This window comes from Protopterus annectens, chromosome 2.part1, assembly GCF_019279795.1.
Source record: "Protopterus annectens isolate FY-2018-M chromosome 2.part1, PAN1.0, whole genome shotgun sequence".
NCBI classification, from domain to species: Eukaryota; Metazoa; Chordata; order Ceratodontiformes; family Protopteridae; genus Protopterus; species Protopterus annectens.
Window position 1 is genome coordinate 282,463,536 of NC_056729.1, and position 17,989 is coordinate 282,481,524.

The 17,989-nt window shown below is 42.2% G+C and overlaps 2 protein-coding genes across 2 annotated transcripts in view; one reads left to right on the top strand and one right to left on the bottom strand.

Annotated features, from left to right (window-relative positions):
• The window catches only part of CASP6 (caspase 6), a 1,203,724-nt gene that overhangs the window by 567,149 nt on the left and 618,586 nt on the right, over window positions 1–17,989 (bottom strand). The window lies entirely within an intron of this gene.
• Window positions 1–17,989, top strand: part of PLA2G12A (phospholipase A2 group XIIA) — a 260,856-nt gene that overhangs the window by 115,404 nt on the left and 127,463 nt on the right. The window contains exon 2 of the mRNA XM_044062126.1: window positions 4,708–4,784. Coding sequence (XP_043918061.1) covers window positions 4,708–4,784 — 77 coding nt within the window. The remainder of the gene's footprint in view (window positions 1–4,707; window positions 4,785–17,989) is intronic.

The window sequence follows — 17,989 nt, forward strand, 5'->3', positions numbered from 1 at the left end:
GTCCCTACCTCTAATGCCTCTTCTACTGACTCAGCACAGCTACAAAACTCTCCACAGTCAGCTGAAAACACTCAATCTCGCTGCATGGAAAATTCCTTAACACCACAACAGACCCTACTCACCAAAGAGGTGCAGGATGTCATTTTGGAGGCCAGAAGGCCATCTACTAGAAAGGCTTACTCCGCAAAATGGAAACGGTTTTGCTCTTGGAATGAGAAAAAAGGCCAGGACCCTAGAAAACTGAATTTGCCTCGGGTATTACAGTATCTAGCTGAGCTGTTGAACAGTGGACTTTCATTTTCCTCCATAAAAATCCATGCCTCAGCCATTTCTGCAGAATACAACACGGATCCACCCTTATTCTCTCACCCACTCTTAAGACAGTTCCTCAGAGGGGCAAAGAATATAAGACCACCAAGGAATCAACCAATACCAGCCTGGGATCTTAATTACATTCTAGAAAAATTAACATTGCCTCCTTTTGAACCAGCTGCCTCAACAGATTTGCAATACTTGTCCTGGAAAACAGCCTTCCTTCTGGCCTTTACCTCAGCTCGTAGAGTTTCGGAACTACAAGCCCTCATGGCTGTGCAGCCCTTTCTCATCTTCCATCAGGATAGGGTTTCCCTTCGAACCAACCCGTCATTTATGCCTAAAGTGGTATCCAGGGTAGCTTTAAATCAAGCCATACACTTACCTACCTTTTACCCCAATCCACAAAACAAAGGGGAAAGGCTGCTTCACTCCTTAGACATCCATAGACAGCTACGTTATTATTTGGACAGAACTAAGCCTTTCAGGAAATCTGAACAACTCTTTGGGTCCTATGCTGTAGGAGCTCAAGGGAAGCCAGTTACCAAACAGACTATTTCAAAATGGATAGGTCACTGCATACGGTTTTGTTACTCCTATCATGGAAAATCTGTCCCTACAGGCATCAGATCCCACTCCACCAGGGCCACAGCTACCTCTACAGCCTTCCTCAGAGGAGTTCCTACCAAAGATATTTTGGAGGCAGCCACTTGGAGTTCTGTGCATACCTTCACAAAACACTACCACCTGCCTTTATATTCCAAAACTAGAGCAGGCTTTGCCACTGCTGTGTTGCAGGGCATTCTGGCTCATCCCAGTTCCACCTAGTGCCTACCACCCTGTGAGTAGCTTTGGGATTCTACCCATATGTGATTACTGCAGCTGTATGCACGGTGAACATAGTACAGTTTTGTACCTACCATAAATGTAGATGTTCGAGTGCTATTACAGCTGCAGTACAGGTTTCCCTCCCTCCTTCCCCTCTTGGTAAAGGCCTAGTGGCTAACACCTCCTCATACAGCCTGTTTGGGTTATCCTTCTATGGTGTATTTGCTTGCAACTACAGATTTTTGATTAAATTGCATTGCATGATTATATATATATATATATATATATATATATATATATATATATATATATATATATATATATAATTTATGTATTGCCTTCCTTCTGGGGGCACCTGACATCTGGGGCAAGAAAGACTGAAGAAAATGGCGTTTGCTGTGTTTTATATACCCCTGCTTCGCTGACGTCAGGAAGAAGGGGACAACAACTGACGCCGGACCTAGACTTTGGAATTCGGCCGACCGAGGGACCGCCTGACGGCAGAGAACCCATATGTGATTACTGCAGCTGTAATAGCACTCGAACATCTACATTTATGGTAGGTACAAAACTGTACTTTAAGAGGAGCATGTTTTATGTTGTGTAGATGTGACTTGAAGATCTGCAATTGTTTGTATCCTATGCAGCTAACACAGTGATGGTGAACCTATGACACGCATGTCAAAGGTGACACTCCACAACGATTTGGGTGACATACCAGCATTCACCACAGTGGCATAGCTAGTGGGGGCAAAAGGGCCAGGCGGCACTTGATAAGCTGTTGTTTTTTTTTGTTTGTTTTTTTTTCCTTCTGAGAAGCTGTTGTGTTTTGTTTTGTTTTTTTTTTTGGCCTGGCAGTTAGGTGGTGCCATGGTGGCTTTCCATTTGGCTAAGTTGCACACCATGACGCTCGGACACATGCAGCAGCAGCAGCAGGTCAGCAGGAAGCCCTTTAACAGTCGTGCAATCGCACACCTAGATGTGGAACAGTGCAGGAAAATAGCAGCGGGAACTCCAGGCTGAGAAGACAATTATAAAGCAGAGATACTTAAGTAAATGATTTATTTTAATAAACATAAGAGTGCATAGAAAGATGCACATTTTACTGAAGGGATCGCTTGGGTGAATGTTTCATTATGGTGCTTGTGCACATACTAGGAATGTAAATGAAGGGGTCGCTTGGACAAATGATTCATTTTGGTGCTTGTGCATAGCTCAACATTTTACTGAAGGGGTTGCTTGGGCAGATGTTTAATTTTGGTGCTTGTGCATACTGTACCTGGACATTTTACTGAAGGGGTCTCTTTGGGAAATGTTTCATTTTGATGCTTGTGTGTACCTGGACATACTAATGAAGATGCTGCTTGGGGAAATAATTATTTTTTGTATCAGGGAATTGCTTGTACATACATGATCAGACTGCTGAAGTGACCACTGGGCAAAATAATTTATTTTGTCATTTTAGTGCTTGTGCCTACAGAATGGAAATTAATGAAGGGGTTACTGCGGAAAATAATTAATTAGTGTGTCAGGGAAATGCTTTTGCATAATTGGACAAACAAGTTTGTGGATTGCAACTCCAGTATCAAAGGTGGGCATCTCTTTTAACAATGAATGTGAGTTCTGTCCTTTTCACTTTTTGTATGACTGTGATGGGTATTATGTTTTATTTTGTGGGGGGGGGGGTGCCAAACTCAGTCAGCCCTAGGGACACAAACTCTAGCTACGCCACTGATTCACCAAAAACAGAGTTACCAAAGAAAGTAAAGCAAAAATACAAGAAATATGTGGCCCTGCATCTGTCTATTAAAACTCAGAAACAAAAAACTCATTAATTGATGTTAATGAAATAAAATGCAATATGTTCCATATTTTTTTTTTTCATTTCAATTCAAAATTATTATTAAAGGTGCACTATTTTAAGCCCATTTATCAGTGCGCATATAATTATCTCTATTGTAAGTCACTGACTTTTCTTTTACTTTTGTAATACATAGCAGCACACATGATTGGACTGTTTTTTTTTTTTTAAATAAATGAATATGTAAAGAATTGTTTCTCCTTTGTTCGAGGGGGTGACACGCCAGCAGAGTCAAGATAGGCATTTTCCAAATTTTTTGACATGCCGAGCCCAAAAGGTTCGCTGTCACTGAGCTAACAGATTGAACTCCAACATCTCTGAAACAGACCTCTCAAACAAGTGGGGACAAATTTCAACTGAATCAGGGACAAGTCAAGACAAACTCAGGGACACTTTTAAAATATTAGGGCTATTAACTTGAAACATTGACAGAATCAGAGCATGTGAATTAATACACATTTTCTGAAGTAAAAGAAGTTTATAACTCTTAATTATTGTCATTATTCATTAAGTGTAATTCACCACCTTTCCTCCAAAAGTCACTAGTTTTAGGAGGGATTAAGAGAGACAGAGTTAAAATTTGAGTCAAAATCAGGGACAGTTGAGAGGTATGCTCTGAAATCAACTCATTTAGGTATTTTTTTAGAGTGTATTAAATTATGTTATGAAAGGTAAGACGAGTCTGTTAACATACATTTGTACAACACATTCAGCAAGAGCAATAATTAAGTTTGTAACAGTTTCCAAAAACGCATCCTTGGATGGAATTTGTGCAACTGTGATGTGGACCCTTGTATAGCTTCACAAAAATATTCCAAGCAGAATGTGATCTCAAGGTCTAGGTCCTTCTTTAGGACCACTGTCTTATTTATTTATTACATTTGTTGACTGGGAAAGTCCACTGGGCTTGAGACCCATTTTCAGTGGAAGCCCGGGGAGAGAAGATCCAAATTACATGAAAATCATTACATGAATTTGTAAGGAAACAATTAAAGCATTTGAAATAATACAGAAAACTATCTAAACAGCACATAGGTTGTAAAAAGGCACAATACAGTAACAATGGAACATTAGCATGTAGGAAAATTATGTGGAATGCTTTTTCATGATACCACCTTGGAGGACAAGCTGGATAGTGTGTCCTAAGGGTATTGAAGAGGATGGACTGGACCATCCCAGGTATGAAAGTCAAGTACGTACCGTAACAATGGCTGTAGATGATCCTAGTCCATTCTCTTCAACTTGCTCACAGTCCTTCATCTAATCTGTTGAGGTGAGGCGTAGAAGGGGTTGATGAAAGTTTACAGAGATTCATGGGGGTGATGAAGGTTTATAAGATTAATTGTCATGTTCAGTTTTAGATGATATTATTTTGTTGTTGTGCAGTGCAGTATTCCAGTTTAGAGAGAGAGAGGAGCACAGTGCTTTGTAGACAAGTGGAGGAGTTGGAGCTTGGGAAGGTTTTTATGTGCTGAGCAGACTTCAGGTTGTATCGTGGTCTTAAGATTATTGAAGAGGATGGATGTGGTTCTTTTAGATGTATTATAAAAGTAAGTTTATAACTTTAAAATTTTTCTATGCTTAGTATGAGCTTTGGAAAATGATCGTAATGCCCCCAAAACATTACTTTGGGATTGTTTTCATTGATATGTCATTTTGGTACTATTAACTGTGATTTTTTTTCCTTTGTTATTTTGCTTTCATAGGATCCAAACCATTTCCACGGAATGGCTATAAACATCCTCCACCTAATGGATGCGGTTCTCCAGCATTTGGAGTCCATGTAAAGTATACATTATGTTTTGAGTCATTAAATTCTTTGTTTTAAATGCAAGATCATATATTGATGGCTGATTTTTGTGTACTAAAGGGGAACCTTTTCTGCACATTTCTGAATATCATATGTAAGATAATGTATTTTGTCAGGGTTATTGCTCTCTGACATTTCTGTTCTGGTACAGAATTTTTCCAAATTAGTAAACTGCATTGTTGCTAGACTGAGCCAAATTAAGGTTGTCAGTCTAATGAATGCAACCCAGACTCCAACAGCAGGAATAATTTCAGATCTGCTATTGGGAGCTTCATCTTTATTGACCTGTAGGACTTAGGCTGCCAGGCATCTCAGCATCTAAACATTTCCCAGGTTACCAACCCTTCCCCCATACTAGCAAATCTGGACCCACTCCAGATCTCAGCCAGCGTCAGGTAAAGTGAAACAACAACTATAAAAAAAATCATGTTGGAACAAAAAGCATAATAATAAAGTACCACCTTCCAGGTCCCAACAGAGCTAAGACACAGGGAAAGATGCATGGACATGTTCATGAAGAAGAAACTGCCTATAGAAATCTGTGATTATTGTGTTATTATATGTGTAACTTTTGATCTGATGTTGTCAGTCTTTATTCATTCATGACGAATGGGACTCCGTTCTGACCCCTTGGAACTGGCTCGGCTGTTATACACCTCGCGTTAGCCCCAAAATTTCTCGAGCTAAGACTCTACCCATAATGCCCTTCTCCCTATTACCTCAGATCTCATTTGCTGCTCTTATAATAAGACGGTTCAGCTGATACTCTCCAGCTAAGTGCTTAATTTTGATCTATATATCTATATTTTTCTTTAAAACTTGCTCTCTATATTTTAGAATTGTTTATTATTTAGTGTGCATATAAATCAGCTCTACCCTTTTTACCTAACGGTATTCTTTATTACCATCGTTGGTAATTTTTCCCTTCCCCCTCCCCTTTTACCTCTTTGGTAATCTCTTTTGATACCATCGCTGGTATTTTCCCTTTCTGATTACCTTTTTGGGTGTTTCTCTCTACCATTGTTCTAGTTTTCCTTCCTGTCCTTTACGAGTGTGTGTGCATGCGCATTCTCTTCAAAATAGCAGAGAAGCAGAAGGGCTCATCTGGCTTTAAGCAGTACCAAGATTGTGGAAGAAAGATGGCCAATTCAGACAGGCATCTTTCATGCGTATATTATTTGGGTGTGCCCCATCTGGAAACTAATTATAAGATCTGTCAAGACAACCTGGCAGAGCACTGGAATAAGTTGATTTTAAAGGGGTTATTAAAATCCTTTTGAAGAAGCCTTCTCTAAGCCAGAGTCTTCTAAATTTGAACAAAAGAAGCGAAGTCATTCAGTGCTGAGCTCACCATCAGCACTGGACTCCAAAAGGCATAAGTCTCCCAATCTCTTCGGAACTGAAGAGTAAGGTCCCAAAGCCAATTGTGAAACAGCCTTCGGCATTGACAGTCATGACCCCCTCGGTACCGACAGTTTCTGCACTGATCTTGACAACCTTGGCACTGACAGCCTCCTTGGCACCGACCTTGACAGTCTTAGCACTGACAGTTTTGTCAGTGCTGGCATCCTTGACCTCCCACTTGGTTCTGACTTCTCCACCTGTTCCACAGCATACGGTGCTGAAGCTCAAAACTTTCATACCTCTCAGAACAAGATACTCCCCTTCTATGGACCCGTTTTTGGGTCAACTCCCAAGTCCATTCATGGATAGGCCAGAGTCTCCCTCTGGGATATCGATCTGATCAACCAAAAGTCTTTCCAAGATAAACGTGGTGAGATTAGTGGATCAGCTTTTGGCAGCCAGGGGTCTTTCTGCACCCACTCAGAACTCCCTCCCTCTTGGAGTTGAAGTATTTTCTCCCAGGACTCCTCCTGATCTTCCTCCTCTGACCTTCCTTTTAGGTTCAGAGCCCAGCACTTTGATTACATTGGTTCTAGATGCTAAAGTGCCAATGGAAGCTCCTCTTTGGTACTTGGATCAGCTCTGATGTCTTTGGCTCCCTCAGAACTGCTAGACTCTCGTGGCCGTCATTTGGCTGTTTATTTGGAGGGCTCCGGTATGCTACCGATTGTATGTTTGGGGCTGTCCTTGGCTCTTGGAACCCTGGCAGTTTCGGACTCTTCCCTGGCTCCTGGTTTGGAGGGCAGTCCTTCAGAATGGGGTGTGATCCCAGTTCTGAGGTTGTCTTTCTCGGTTCAAGGCTCCCATCCCTCTTCGGGTGGGCCTGCCTTCCAGATCGTGGAGGGAGCTTTAACCTTGGCAGGCTCTCAGCTGGCCCCTTCTACTTCGGAGTGTCACATATTTTTTCCTTCTGGACCTCAGCTGTCACCATCTCTCACGTTGCGACAGTGGGCACTGAAACAGCAAGATATCCCTGTTCAGGGCCCCTCTTCTTTGGAGTCTTCCTTAGAGATTCCCATTGAGGAACCACCCCTTAAGAAGACTTAAAAGAGGAAGTATCTTGATTCTCCAGAAGAATCTGTCACAGAAGACAAAGATTACGATGAAGGGGAGGGCTCCCCCTGGTCATTCCCTGAACATGTCTCATTTGGAGACATCCTGGAAATCTTAAAACAGAGGAGTGATTGGAAGTCCATAAACCCATCCTCAGAGGAATCTGTGTTCTTGCAGGCTTTCGGTGCTCGCCCATCTACTTCCTGGGTGACCCCACCCACTGAGGATCTTTTTAAGCTTATCGCACAGCAGGCATAGAAGTCTCCTGATTCCATAGAGCCAATTCCCCAGAGGCCGAACAATATCTTATCAGCTCCAGAAAACCAACCTCATTGGGGAAAGGGTTCAGCAGTAGATGTCATGGTGGTGGCAGCATCCACCAAAAAGGAACTTGGTAAGGAGAATTCCACTGTCCACCCTCCTAAGCAAGAGTCTCAGACGATAGGTTTAGATAGTGGTGTCTTTGCATCATTGACCTTCGCTCTTAGGTCCTTAAATTTCATGGCACACTTTACTAGACTCCAAAGCGATCTGATAAAGGAGCTGTCAGATACCCTCGCCAGAGCTGTGTATGACGAGGTGCAGGATAAAGTTACCTCTCAGCTTACCACCCTGGAGTCTATATCGAACTTGTCCATATGGCTCATCGCTTATGCAGCCAAAGAAGCGACTAGGACAGCAGGTTCAGGCATTGCCATAAGGCACACTTGGATGCACTTGTGTGACTTAGCAGAACCTTTCAAGTCTTCCTTCATCAGTGCTGCTATTGATGGTTCTTCCTTGTTTGGCCCCAAAGTCAGAGACACACTAGCCAGGTGTGAAAAACGATGGAATGACCCTTTCTGCTGTGGGCATTCCTTTCTCTCCTCCTCACTGATCCTACTCTAGGAGTCAGAGGAGTGGAAAAATGTGGTTCAGAAAGTCACAAGGGCCTTTTCAGGACACACATGGTGAATACTCCCCTCGGGGCAGAGGGAGGAGTTCAAGTGGAAGACGCTCTGCCTGTGGCAGAGGAGGTCTGTGAAATCAGGGCTCCAGAAAGTCCTTCTCCAGGCAGCCCTGCCAGCACTCCTGAATGGAGACCTGATTACTTACCTCTGGAAGCAGTTGGGGGAAGATTCTCATGGCACCAGGCAGCCTGGCTGTTGATAACTTTGGATACTTGGGTGCAGAGAATTATCACTGGAGGTTACTAGATTCCCTTTACTCTCTTTCCAAAGACCCCAAAAAGAGTGCCCGATGTTCCACCCAATCAGAGGGACCAAGCAACTGTAGAGATTCAAAAGCTGCTAAATAAAAGAGTCATCCAAGAAGTCCCACCAGAACAAAGAGGATCCGAATTTTACTCAAGATTCTTTTTAGTGCCAATAAAGACAGGGGACTGGAGACCAATTTTAGATCTCAGACTTCTGAACAATTTCATTCAACAAACAAAATTCCAGATGGTCACAGTTCAGTCTATTATTCCCTTTCTAGAGGAGAATGATTGGATGTGTTCTATAGACCTTCAGAACGCATATTACCACATAAAGATGGACAAATGCTCCAGAAGGTTCCTCCGCTTTTGGCAGGGAGCCAGTCATTTCCAGTTCAGAGTGCTGCCCTTCGGTCTCACCACAGTCCCCAGGATGTTCATCAAATGCATGGCAGCGGTAACAGCTCAAGTGAGGCTACGCGAATTCCAGGTGTTTCCATACCTGTATGACTGGCTCCTCACTGCCCCAACCAGGCATCTACTGCTTCAAGCCACAGACTGCATATTGAACCTTTTCCAGTCTTTGGAAAGTACGATCAACATAGAGAAATCATAGTTGACTCCAACACAAGACCTAGAATTTATAGGTGCACTCCTCAATATGGTTTCTTGTGTAGCCTCTATCCCTCTACACAGATTACAAAAATGAAGGTCGCAAGTGTAACTAATCATTTCCAAAAACAAGGTTCCTGCTCTTCTCGATATCCTTCAAGAATGCAACTGCAGTCCTGACATATGGGTTGTCCTGCCTCAGGCAGCCCTTCGGTCGGCCGGATTCCAAAGTCTGGGTCTGGCGTCGGCTGATGTCGCCTCCTCCCCGACGTCAGAGCGGCTGGGGTATAAAAGCATCAGCCGACGCCATCTTCTTCAGTCTTTCTTGCCACGCGGTGCCCGAAGCAGAAGCAGTTCGCAAGTGCCGGTCGGCCAGCTCCTGTGTTTTCAGATACCGAAGTCATCAAAAAGCTAAGTACCCGTTGGGAACCTTTTCTTGCCTCAGCCGATGTCAGATAAAACTGCAAAAGTTAATAATTGCTTGTCTTGTGGTAAACAAATACCTCATAAGGACTTCCATTCTTACTGCCTTCCCTGCCTCGGCCCAGACCACGACATCTCGGCCTGTGCTGCCTGTGCTTGCTTCAATAAGCGCACACTTAGGCGCCAGGCAGAATTTGCTGAAGACTTTTTTGGGGGAAATTACTCCTATATCATGCCGTCGGAACTACTGACAGCACATATTTCCAAAAAACGGAAGGACCGGGACCGACATTCGCGGCCCGCAACTTTCACCGACACCACACTAAAGCCTACCGCGAGTGCATCGGTCTCTTCGGAGGCGGTAATTCAACCGCTCCAGTACGACGACACCGCTTTACCGCACACTTCGGTCCCGGAGGCTACCCCGGTGCTGGTTGTTGATTTTTCCTCCTGAAACCGAAGCCCAAGATTTGCCTGACACCATACCGGTGGACAAAGTTACTCCAGCACGTGGGGCAGCTAGGCCTCCTGTGTCTATGTCCATCAAGGCCTACACACGTGCTAAGGCTGCCAGCCAGGCTAAGTCTCACCCTCCTAAATCTTTTTCACAGGGTCCCACTTCTGATAAACAGATCATGAGTTTAGCTGTAGATCTAATTTCTTTAATCAGGGGCTCTCAGGCTCATCCAGACAGAGGTTCTCAGCTGCCTTCAGACAAAAGGCCTAGGGTTGAGCAGGCGGATACCCTTTCCTCAGATGAAGCCTCTGGTGAGTCAGACCATTCAGATTCCCAGGAAGAATCTTTCCCGGCCTACGAGGATTCTGATGCTGATGAATCCATTCCCTCTGCCTCTCCTCCTGAGGATATTTCTTTCGGGGAAATTCTCCACTCCATGAGGGAGCATTTTCAGTGGCAGGGCCAGGATTTCTCCGACTCCAGGAAAAGGCTTCGGACTTTCCTTAAGTTACCCCAGCACAGGCCTTTAGCTATACCCCCAGTGTTAGATGTATTGGATGATGTGTTCTCAGACTCCAGTACTTCTCCTGATTCTCTCCCTCCTGCTCCTGTCAAGCCAGACAGATATTACAGGGTTCCTGAAACTCATAAACATCTCTTTAAGGCCCACTTTGTTGATCTAGAAACTATTTCTCAGGGCCTCAAAGGAGTGGCCACTTCCACGGCCAAAAATCCTTTGCCCACAGACGGGGAATCTAGGTCCCTGGAGAGGTAGGGTAAAAAAGTTTATACCTGATCCACCCTTGCCATGAGGGCACTTAACTGTCTCTTTCATATGTTTCAGTATCAGGATTTCTTGATGGATGATTTACAGAAAAAGTTAGCCTCTCCTGAGCCTTTAGATAGAAAGGCCTTGCAGGATTTGGTCCATAATACTCAGCAGGTTAGCAATCATTTTCTTCAGTGTGGTTATGATGCATTGGAAGCTTCATGTAGGGCAGCTATGACAGGGGCCGTCATACGTAGACATGCTTGGCTGAAAGAACAGACATTGCCAGATCATGTTAAAGTAAAGTTTCTAGATGCGCCTCTGGAAAAAGACAAGCTATTTGGTGCTAATGCACAGGGTGTGTTGAAATCAATTGAGGAAAAGGCTAAATCAGTACAAACAGTCAAAGATTTCCTCCAGGTCCAGCCACCAAGGTTCAGCAGGAATTGGCCTTCGAAGAATTGGTCCTTTCCAGACACTGACGAGTTCCAAAGGGGAAAAAACAGGCGTGCTCGAGGTAGAGGGCAATACCGAGGCTCCTACAGGGGCCACCAATGGCAACCAACTAATCAGAGAAGAGGTGCAGGGACTTCTACTGCTCCACAGGGACAATCACAATGACTTGACTTTGACACCGCCGACAAAGGCTCAAAGAGAAGCACCTTTAGGTGGAAAATTATCTTTATTTTCAAAAAATTGGCACGTTTTTACAAAGGACAAATGGATTTTGGACATAATAAGCAAAGGTTACAGGTTCCACTTCCATACCTTACCAACAAGGCAAGGCATGCCAGACCTGCCACAAAATCAAAGGGCAGAGGCACTCATACAAGTTTCAAAGCTGCTACAAATCAAAGCAATAGAAAAGGTTCCTCCTCAGGAAGAAGGCCAGGGATTCTACTCAAGTCTGTTCCTTGTTCCAAGGAAAGAAAAGCAATGGAGACCTATACTGGACTTGTCCGCTCTAAACACTTTTCTCATTGTGCCAAAATTCAAAATGCTGACGTTACAGCAACTTCTTCCCATGCTGGGCAAGGGGTCTTGGCTGGTTACTCTGGACCTCAAGGAGGCATACCTGCATGTCCCAATCAGACACAGCTGCAGGAGATACCTCAGATTTCTTGCAGGGTCAGAGCATTATCAATTCTCAGCATTGCCTTTTGGCTTATCTATTGTGCCCAGAGTATTCACGAAATGCCTGGCATCAGTAATTGCACATTGCAGACTTCAGGGGATACAAGTATACCCTTACCTGGATGACTGCCTTATACAAGCGGACAGCAAGCAAGCCTTGATAAGACACTTGGACTATGTCATTCACTTACTACAGGCTTTGGGATACACAGTCAACATTCAAAAATCAAGACTACTGCCATCCCAACAAATAATTTTTCTAGGAGCCAAATTGGACACAAACTCACAAATGGCTTTCCTCACAGAAGAAAAACAAGAACAATTACCAGATTACTTCAAAAGCCTAGCAAAGCACACCCAGATGACTGCAAGGAAAATCCTGCAGGCCCTGGATTTCATGGCATCTTGCATTCTTCTGATTCCACTGGCAAGACTACACATGAGAAAACTACAATGGTACCTAAAAAGTTTATGGTCTCAACACAGCCACAACTTAGAAGCAATTATTCCACTCATTCCATGTCTACAAAAGGAATTTTTGTGGTGGGCACAAGCAAGCCAGCTAAACAAAGGCATGTCTTTCAACAAACCTCAAGCAAGCCAAACCATTACAACAGACGCCTCGGATCATGGATGGGGGGCACACATGGAGGGCAGATGTATTCAAGGGCAATGGGCCCCCCGGGAATCGCATCTGCACATCAGTCAGAAAGAGATGTTGGCAGTGATTCATGCAATCGAGGCCCTCGGAAAATTTCTTCAGCAAGGTCATCTGCTAATAAAGACAGATAACACCACTGTTATGTGGTACATAAACAAACAGGGAGGCACCCATTCTTACCCCCTCTGCAGACTAACAATGACTCTTTGGGAAAAGTCCCTGAAACTGAACATACAGTTGCAATCCCAGTTTGTCCCAGGCAAGGACAATGTTCTGGCGGACAGTCTAAGCAGAAACATTATGGACCCGCACGAATGGATGTTGCATCCAGACATTTTTTCACAAATAACTCATGCATGGGGAAGGCCGGACATAGATCTCTTTGCCTCACACCTCAATCATCATCTGAAGAAGTTCTGCTCAAGGACACACCATCCTCAAGCCTGGAGAATGGATGCTCTCTCCTTCAGCTGGAATTCTCTAACAATCTATGCATTCCCACCTCTACCATTAATGACCAAGGTGTTACTGAAGATCAAAGCAGAACAACCGAAGGGCATTTTGATAGCTCCAGACTGGCCAAGACAGCACTGGTATCCATTACTAAGGAGCATAACTCGCACCAAGCCGTGGCTCCTGCCTCAATGGCCTCTGCTTATAACTCAGCACAATTACAGGACTGTTCATCCCAACCTGCAAACATTGCAACTGACAGCTTGGAGGGTTCCATGACTTCTCCCCATATCTCTCTCTCCAAAAAGTTCAAGAGATCTTACTGGAAGCACGCAGGCCTTCCACCAGAAAAAACTTATTCAGCCAAATGGAAGAGATTCAACATCTGGAATGCCAACAAGGGTCAGGATGCATCAGTAATGAGCATCCCACAGATACTAGAATACTTGGCAGAAATGCTTCACAATGGCCTTTCATATTCTTCCATAAAAATACACGCTTCAGCAATTTCAGCAAAATACAACTGTGATCCACCTGTGTTTTCACATCCTTTGCTAAGACAGTTTCTAAGAGGGATAAAGAATATCAAACCCCCAAGAAAACCACCAGTGCCTGCATGGGACCTCAACTTCGTCTTGGAAAAATTAACTCTTCCTCCTTTTGAGCCAGCAGCATCTTCAGAATTGCAATTTCTCTCCTGGAAAACAGTTTTCCTGTTGGCAATTACTTCAGCAAGAAGAGTCTCGGAGATACAGGCCCTAATGCAGTACCTCCATTTCTCATTTTCCATCAGGACAGAGTCTCTTTAAGAACCAATCCTTCATTCATGCCAAAAGTGATATCCAGGGTTTCTCTAAATCAAGCTATTCACCTGCCTACTTTCTTTCCCAATCCTCAAAATAAAGGAGAAAAACTTCTGCACACTTTGGACATACACAGGCAATTGCGCTACTATTTGGACAGAACAAAGGCCGACAGAAAGTCTGACCAACTATTTGTAGCTTACGCTGCTGGAGTACAAGGAAAGGCAATTTCCAAACAAGCAATTTCAAAATGGATTGGAAACTGCATCAGATTCTGCTACTCTTTCCATGGAAAAGGTGTGCCAGCCAATATCAGGCCACACTCCACCAGAGCTACAGCCACCTCCACAGCATTTCTAAGAGGGGTGGCTACAAAGGACATTCTAGAAGCTGCTACATGGAGCTCCGTGCATACATTTTCCAATTATTACAACCTGCCTTTATATTCCGGAGCCCGAGCAGGCTTTGCTTCTGCAGTCCTGCAGGGCATTTTAGCTACACCATCCTTATCTTAGATCCTACCACCCCCAGCTTGGCTAAGGTATTCAACCCATATGTCAGGACTGCAGTTGCATTCTTGAAGGACATAGTACAGTTTTGTACCTACCATAAATGTAGATGTCCGATAGATATGCAACTGCAGAACCAAAAACACGCTCCAAAATATGAAAATACTAAAAATACTTGAACACAACACAGGCAGTCCAACTGTGTAGAAATTTCCTTTAATTCTGGTACCTCGGCCTTCGCCTTCTCATGGAATACATTTATGATTCAAACAACACCCCTTTTATAACACATCTACAAAACATTTGCATGAATAATTGATTCAATAAAACAATTAAACATTTTTTGTCAATTTCCTTAAACAAACCTTACTTTTACCAACAATGTTTTTCCTGTGAAGTTTCTAACTTCACCTTTAAAATTTCATACTTCTCATCATTTATAAAATATTGTGTATTAAATATACTAACATTAATTTATCTTCCATGACAATAAATCTTTATGTTTAACTTATAATACAAAAAATATATAAAAGAATATAATAATTATATTTAATACACTCCAAACCACTTAATATGTTTAAACATGACTATTACTTTATATGAATATGATATTAATTTTACACTTCCAGATTCATCCCATTTGGAAAAAGAGTGTTATAATTTAAAATAAATCTAGACTCCATTTCCAATAATTTATTGTGAAAACATGCATCCTCACCAAAACTTTTGGGTTTCCCCAAAACACAAAAATGCTCTGGAATATTTTGATTGTAATTCATTGGGGGTAGTTTATATCATAGGTTGTGGTTGTGCCAAACAGAAATGGTACATTGGACAAACCAGTAGGAAAGTCAAACTCAGAATTCTGGAGCATTTGGGGGACATTAGACACAAAAGATTAGATAGTCCGGTGGCCAAGCATTTTTGGGAGCAGCACAAAGGGGTTCCTGAAGGGTTTATTTTTTGTGTTTTGGGGAAACCCAAGAGTTTTGGTGAGGATGCATGTTTTCACAATAAATTATTGGAAATGGAGTCTAGATTTATTTTAAATTATAACACTCTTTTTCCAAATGGGATGAATCTGGAAGTGTAAAATTAATATCATATTCATATAAAGTAATAGTCATGTTTAAACATATTAAGTGGTTTGGAGTGTATTAAATATAATTATTATATTCTTTTATATATTTTTTGTATTATAAGTTAAATATAAAGATTTATTGTCATGGAAGATAAATTAATGTTAATATATTTAATACACAATATTTTATAAATGATGAGAAGCATGAAATTTTAAAGGTGAAGTTAGAAACTTCACAGGAAAAATATTGTTGGTAAAAGTAAGGTTTGTTTAAGGCAATTGACAAAAAATGTTTAATTGTTTTATTGAATCAATTATTCATGCAAATATTTTGTAGATGTGTTATAAAAGGGGTGTTGTTTGAATCATAAATGTATTCCATGAGAAGGCGAAGGCCGAGGTACCAGAATTAAAGGAAATTTCTACACAGTTGGACTGCCTGTGTTGTGTTCAAGTATTTTTAGTATTTTCATATTTTGGAGCGTGTTTTTGGTTCTACATGTCGCTAAACACAACAGCAGTTACCCCGTTGGGTACAACACATCAGATTCAACCTGTCAATTTCATCTCTATTTGGAAGGAGAGAAGAAAAGCTGGCATTAAGTGACCCCTGGGTCGGTGGTTTAAATGACTGTTCAGGTAGATATGAGGAACTTGAGAAGGCTATGATTAAGGAGATTACCACCTTCTATGATCTGAAATTATTGGAAAGGTATATCAGCTCTAACATCACACCGAGAGGTCTAAGAGTGGAACGTCTTCCTGCCTATGAATTTGCAGAGGATGAGGCTAACTTATCCTCTGAATGGAAAGCCATCTCTCTAAGGTGTACTTTGAGCTGGCTAGGTGTTTTGGTCAAGAGGAATGAAAGAACTTTAGACAGAGTTCGTGCTTCTATTCTACAATTGCAGAAAGCGCTTATTGAGGAGTGTTCCGAAAGCGCTTTTGAAAAAAACATGATCGATATTAAAGGCAGGGTTGCCAAGGTGGAATCGGAGGTCATTTCACGCAAAAGAAGGAAGTTTGTTCGTGACACCAAGGATCATGATTCGGGGAAGCTTTTCTCATGGCAATATAGCTTTAAGAGGAAGCGCAACGTGAGTCAGAGGGGGCCCGAGGTTAGGTGCAGCTGGAGATACATCAGCGTCGTCAGTGGAAATGGATTCCACAAGTAGAAAAAGCGTATCTTTTGAAGATTTAAACATAGAACAGGGATCTGTTCCAGGTTTGAATGGAGGTGTTAACAACTTTAACCAGAGCCCAGTCCAGAACAAGGGGCGAGGACGCCGCTTTCAGGGCAAGGGAAGGAGGAGATGAGAGCGCCTTTTCTAATGGCAAAGTTTTGAATAAACGTTCATCTGAACATGGTTTTATGCAGCAGAATCAAGCAGGTGTTTCCAGTTCTTTTTCACATTGGGACAGAGGTGAGAACTTTCGTATTGTAAACTTATCCAATTGTGTCATCACGGACAATGTTAAAAGGGTATTGTATAAGGGAACCAAGTTTGTTCCTATGAGGTTTCCCTCTTTGGCTGACATTTTATTGGATGCAAAAGACTTTTGTAGGAAATTGCATCTGAGAGCATTTTTCGCTGATAGAGCTGATAATAATGAAAATAACAATGTTGTTGATTCTATTTTAGACAGCTCTTTAATGAATATGTCTTTGCATGAAAATGATGTGATAGATATATATACAGCAGATGAAATTTCTCCATGCTTTACTAGTTTTGAATTTAATACTTGTTATGGTAGATTAGTTGTTCCCAAAGTTCCTTATCAAAGTAATTTTGTTCCGCCCAAAATCAATGCAGCAATTTGTGTTTTTGAAAGAACGCTGTTGAAACAATTGGAAAGTGAATATGGAAAATTTAGAGGGGGTGGAAGAGTATATAATTTGGATAAGGATGAGTGGATGGCTTTGACAGAGTTAAAAGGATCTAATGAGCAATATGTTTACACCCAAGCCGATAAAGGGGGCAACTGGGTAATTTTGCCCAGAGAAAAGTATAATTCCATAGCGTTGGGGTTATTAAATGATGCTAAAATTTACACAAGGTTAGCTTCTAATTCTATCAAAGAATATAACTCCATGCTGTTGGAAATGTTAGAGAGGGCCGAAAGGTTGGGTTTCTTTACATCAACAGATGTGAGGAGGTTGCATATTAAAAATCCAAGGAGTGCAAGATTTTTTATTATTCCTAAACTTCATAAGGATGTCATGAATCCCCCGGGTCGCCCCATTGTTTCAGGAAAGGGTGCTTATTTACAAAACATAGGAATTTTTTTAGATTCAGTATTAAAGTGCCATCTGCATAGAATACAGGCTCATGTAAAAAACACTAGAGAAATATGTATGGAAGTGAAAAACATCATTTGGGAACAGGACTTTTATTGGGCTAGTGTAGATGTGAAATCTTTGTATACCAGTATTAACAAGCATTGGGGGCTTGAAGCCATTGGTAAAATGTTGGGAGAGGGACCTAGGACTAGTTACATCATAAATCTTTTGGAATTCTGTCTAACACCCAACTGTTTTGAATTTGAAGGTAGGTTTTTTTACAAAATGAGGGTACTGCAATGGGGGCGCCATTCGCACCCTCATATGCTATTCTTTTTATGGC